General features: G+C 42.1%; 1 protein-coding gene across 1 annotated transcript in view; it reads right to left on the reverse strand.

Annotated features, from left to right (window-relative positions):
* XPNPEP3 (X-prolyl aminopeptidase 3) overlaps positions 1-5,829 on the reverse strand; it is a 77,806-nt gene that overhangs the window by 16,359 nt on the left and 55,618 nt on the right. Inside the window, exon 7 of the mRNA XM_006150742.3 lies at positions 3,992-4,077. Within this exon, the coding sequence (XP_006150804.1) occupies positions 3,992-4,077 (86 nt within the window). The remainder of the gene's footprint in view (positions 1-3,991; positions 4,078-5,829) is intronic.

Below are 5,829 nucleotides of genomic sequence, written 5' to 3' on the forward strand. Positions count from 1 at the left end.
CCATTATGCCATCTGCTGGTCCCCCAAAAAAGTAACTTTTATAATCACCTCCTGTGTTTTTTACTGGTATGTGTTTATTATTTTTATTGAGATATATTGCGTACATGGCAAGATTTACCCATTTAAAAAAATGTACAATTTGGGGCTGGCAGGTGACGTAATGGTTGAGGCATTTGGACTCCCACATGGTTAACTGTGGTTTGAGTCCCAGACTTGCCAGCTTGCTTTCTTACTTTCCTTTTCTCTGTCTCTCTCTGGTCAACTTCAAAAAAATAAAAATAAATAAAATAATCACAACAAATAAAATTAAATAAAAAATGATTCTCTAAAAAAAAAATGTACAATTTGAGGCCAGCAGGTGGCATGGTGGTTAAGGTACTAGACTCCCACATAGCTCCCCATGGTTCAAGTCCCAGACCTAGCAGCTTGCTTTCTCACTTTCCCTCTCTCTCTTTCTCTCTGGTGAGTACTCATGCAATATATAAAAGAAAAAAAAAAAAAAGTACAATTCAGGAGGCCAGCAAGTAGTATGGTGGTTAAGGTGCTAGATCCCATGTGGCTGACTGCGGCCTGAGTTCCCGACCTGGAAGCTTGACAAAGAGGAAATGTGTGCAAGTGTGCCCAAAACCTCGAGAGGAGAGGAGGAGCAGTGACTGAGATGTGGCCATCCCTCACCTCACTTTCCTTCTGTCTCTGTTTCTAGCAAGTACATCATGTGTCTTATAGCAAAAAGAGGACAAAAAAAAAATTTACAATTCAGAACATTTTTTTTTTAAAGAGTGAGATTTTCGGGCCGGCAGGTGGTGTGGTGTCTAAGGGCACTGGACTCCCACACGACCGACTGCAGTTCAAGTCCGGGACCTGGCAGCCTACTTTCTTACTTTCCCTCACTCCTCTTTCTCTCTATCCCTCTCTGGTTAAATTAAAATAAAGTTAAATAAAATAATTCTTTTTTTTTAAAGTGAGCTTTTTGCTATAGGGCGTGTGCACTCGATGAAGAGAGACAGAGACAGAAAGCGAGAAATCACCCCCCAGAGGGAATGGCCATGTCACAATCCCGTCTCCTCTCCATTCTCTCAGGATTTTGGGCAAGAACACACATGCGCCTGTGTGAGCTTTAAGCTACCGGGTCTGGGACTCAAATCACAGTCAACTATGAGGGAGTCCAGCAATGCAACCATTACGCCATCTGCTAGTTCCCAGTTCAGAACTTTTTAATATATTCATGATATTATGCAACCATTACCACTATCTTAATTACAAAACATCTTTATCATTCCTCCCCAGTGATCTTGTATCTCTTAGCAGTCACTCCCTATTCCTTCTGTTTTTAAAAGTATTTTCATCACCTAAATACGTATCTCAAGATTATTTTCTTCTTGGGAACCAGCAGTTAGCGTAATGGCCATGTCGCTGGACTCCCACGTAGTCGACCGCGGTTCGCGTCCCAGACCCGGGGGCTTAAAACTCATGCCGGGTGCGTGTGTGTGCGTGCCCAAGATCCCGAGAGAATGGAGGAGAAGGGATTGCGGCGTGACCATCCCCTCTGGGGGGGTGATTTCTCGCTTTCTGTCTCTATGTCTCTCTCTCTCTGGCGAGCGCACGCACCCTATAGCAAAAACCTCTTTTAAAAAAAAAAAGATTATTTTCTTGATCATTTAAAATAAATGAAATGTGCCTTTAAGTTTCTTTTATTCAACAGATTCCTCCTTTTCCTTTTTCATTTCCTTATAATTAATCTGTTAAAGAACCCAGGCTGTGTGATATATAATTTAACACAGCCTTGATTCTGGTAATTATATACTGTTATAGACGGGATGTTTGTGTATTTTGAGGTTTGTGTTGATAAAATTACCTATTACCGGATGTTTGGTTTTGCTATATAGTTGCTTTTTAAAAATTTGATGATTTGGAAAGATTGAAAAATTATCCTAATGCTGCCATCTGCCCTAGAATCCCTGATTCTCTTTATAGTTTCCATTTCTCATGGAGATGACCTATTCGCACATCATGCTTTTATCTTTTTGTGTTGTTGGTACAGTGCGCTTGCTGGGGGACTGGGAGAGAGAGAAAAAGAGAGAGAGAGAGAGAGAGAGAGAGAGAGAGGGAGGGAGGGAGAAGGTGAGAACACCCTCCTCCGCCCCCGCTCTAGGGGAAACGGCCACGCTACAATCCCTTCCCCTCCATTCTTCACTTGTGATTTTGGGTGGCCACGCACACACAAGTCCAGTGTGCTTCTCAAGCCACTGGGTCTGGTACTCAAACCATGAAGATGGCCATGTGGGATCCAGCCGTCTAACTACCACACTACGGGCTGGCCCTGTGAACATTTTTTAATGTCTTGGACATATACATAATAGCTACTTTAAAGTGCTTCTATGCTAACTGGAACACTAGGATACCTAAGGATTTTTTTTTTTTTTTCATAATTGATACAGGGCACAAGTGCTTGCTAGAGAGAAAGAGAGAGAGAGAGAGAGAGAGAGAGACAGACAGACAGACAGACAGGAAAAGCACCCTCCAGGGGAAAATGACCACACTGCAATCCCTTCTTCTCATTTTCTTCTTGGGATCTTGGGTATGCATGCACACGTGCCTGGTGTGGTTTTCAAGTGGTTGGATCCAGAACTCAAAACCATAGAGCCAACCATGTGGAATCCAGCTGCTTTAACATCTATACCATCTGCTGGCCCCTAAATATTACTTAAGTAATCAGAAAAAAAAAAGCCACAAAACTTTTTTCTATAATTTGCCAGAGTGTGCATGCACTCATCAGAGAGGGGGGAGGGGAGAAATCACCCCCCAGGGTGGATAGCCACACCACAACACCTTCTTTATTCCCCTTTCAGAATTCTGGGCATGCATGTACATGCACCTGGAATATTTTTCAAGTCGCTGGGTATGGGACTCAAACCAAGCAGTTGGCCATTTGGGATCTAGCTATTTAACTACTACACCCTTACTTGGCCTCATCAGAGAGGGGGGAGGGGAGAAATCACCCCCCAGGGTGGATAGCCACACCACAACACCTTCTTTATTCCCCTTTCAGAATTCTGGGCATGCATGTACATGCACCTGGAATATTTTTCAAGTCGCTGGGTATGGGACTCAAACCAAGCAGTTGGCCATTTGGGATCTAGCTATTTAACTACTACACCCTTACTTGGCCCTTAAGGGGAAAAAAAAAAAAAAAAAAAAAACTGTTCAAATTTATTTAAAAAAAAAAAAAAAGTGTGTTGGGACCAGCAGGTGGCATAGTGATTAAGGCACTGGATTCGCACATGGCTGACCATGGTTTGAGTACAGGACCCAGTGGCTTGAAACTCATGCTGGGCACATGTGTGTACGTCTCTAAAATCCTAGGAAGAGAATGGAGGAGAAGGGATTGTGCCATGGTCATCCCCCCAAGGGGTGGTATCTCACTTTCCCTCTCTGTCTCCTTTCTGGTAAGTGCACACACCCTATGGCAAAAACAACCAATCAATCAATTAATCAAGTATATTAAAGTTAACATGAGTTTTAGGGTGCCTAATCTTATGATATGAGGAACAAAAGTTATCAGGAAGTAATCAGAAACTTTGCAAAGGCAGTTAACCTGATCTAGAAGGGACCTGTATATTTTTTAAGTAATTTATTCCAAATATTTCCATATTCCAACTCATTCCTAAGAAGCAGTGGAATATGGGAACCAGCAGTTAGCGTAATGGCTATGTTGCTGGACTCCCCCGTAGTCGACTACGGTTCGCGTCCCGGACCCGGTGGCTTAAACTCACGCCGGGCGCGTGTGCGTGCGTGCCCAAGATCCCAAGAGGAGACTGGAGGAGAAGGGATTGCGGCATGACCATCCGCCCTGGGGGGTGATTTCTCGCTTTCTGTTTCTATGTCTCTCTGTCTGGTGAGTGCACACGCCCTATAGCGAAAACCTCTCAAGAAAAAAAAAAAGAAAAAAAAAAAAGAAGCAGTGGAATATGACACTCTGTAGAAGCCTTACCTGCCATTGACAGGCCAGGTACGGGTGATATCACTCACATAACAGGAAGACTCACAACCCCCGTCCAGCAGCACCATCTCACCATCCTGGAACAAAGAAAGATAGATTTTTTTTGAGTGTGATCTCATAATTTCAAGTTATTTCTAATCTAAACTATGTCTTTCATGTAATTAAAAACAATTTGACTTTAGAAAAGACTAATCTCTGATTCCTTCTTAAATAAGTATCTAAATTTTTCAAATGAATTCACATTGGCTCAAGGAAGGTAGCACTGCATATGGCTAAATATGCAGGCTCCTGAATCAGATTTCTTTACTTTGAATTATTAGGTGTAAATGTTACATCGTAAATGATATCATTACTGGGCCAGCTCTACAGTCCAGCAGTCAAGGGAGCTAGATCTCATATGGTTGATTGCTGTTTGAATCCCAGCCAAGGTGGTTTGCAATACACACGGGCACGTGTGCATGCATGCTCAAAAAATCCTGCAAGGCTGAAGAAATAGTGACTAAGAGAGTGCAGCATGATTTTACCCCTGGGGGGAATGCTTTCTCCTTCACTCACTCTGTCTTTCCATCCCTCTCCAGTGAACACATGCACGCTCTGGCAATTAAAAAAAAATACCATTATCATTAGTAATTTTTTAAAATCCTATACAAATTGGTATCCAGGGTCTTAGTCAAAGACGATTACATTTAACCATTTAACTTTAGCTGTTTTTTTAAAAGAATTATTTTATTTACTTATTATTTTTTTCCACATGAGTTTTGCCAGAGAAAGACAGAGGGAGAGAGAGACCAAGAGAAGCAAGCCACCAACTATAAGACTCGAACCGAGGTCAGCAATGTGGGAATTCCAGTGCCTTAACCACCATGCCACCTGCTGCCCACCCCCCCACCCCCGCCATTTAACTTTAGAATAGCGTTTTCCCTTCTGCTTTCTATTGTAAATACATATGGGGAAGAAGAAAAATTGAGGTATAACTCTAGTTTACTACTTGTCATTTTATATTGAAATTAGCTATTTATGCCCCTGAAGACAAGGCATATCTTTTTTTTTTAGAGAGAGAGTTTTGTTATAGGGCACATGTACTCGCCAGAGAGACAGAAAGAAAGAGAGAGACAGAAGCAGGAAATCACCCCCAGGGGGATGGCCACACCGCAATCCCTTCTCCCCCAGTCTCCTCTTGGAATTTTGGGCATGCATGCACATGTGCTTGCTGTGAATTTCAAGCTGCTGGGTCTGGGACTTGAACCACAGTTAACTATGTGGGAATCCAGATATGTAACCATTACGCCACCTGCTGGTCCCAAGGCATATCTTCTTCATAGCTAAATAAATACAAAATTGGGCACACAGTAGAATATGATTAAATGAGTACATATTTAGTAATGGCAACTTTGAAGAATAGATGTGGTCTTTGTTTCTGGCAATAAAAATGGCAAAAACTTCCTGTTAAAAAACAAATAGATTCTCAATAAAAATACATTTTATAGAATGCTGGCATTCTATAATGTAAGAGAAATCTTAGAGACTGTTTCTCTCTTTAAAAAAGACAACCTAAGACCCCTTTCCAGGCTATCTAATGTGATACAAGTATTAGCTTGTGTTGGCCAATGGCACTTTTGTCCCAAAAGGAAAGAAAGTATTTTCAGAGACTGTTACCAGGGATGATTCCTTTCCTAGAAAAGACTTGCTTTTGCTTGGCGTTTCTTTGCAGTGGCAACACAGGCTGCCTGCAAGCCCTGTTAAGGCACTCACTGGGGTTCCACCTCCTTACTGTTCGCCAGAACTGCCATCTTCCAGTAATTCACCAAAACAATGAATACAAAGGGAAA

Source organism: Tupaia chinensis, unplaced genomic scaffold (assembly GCF_000334495.1).
Source record: "Tupaia chinensis unplaced genomic scaffold, TupChi_1.0 Scaffold000294_5, whole genome shotgun sequence".
Lineage (NCBI taxonomy): Eukaryota > Metazoa > Chordata > Mammalia > Scandentia > Tupaiidae > Tupaia > Tupaia belangeri.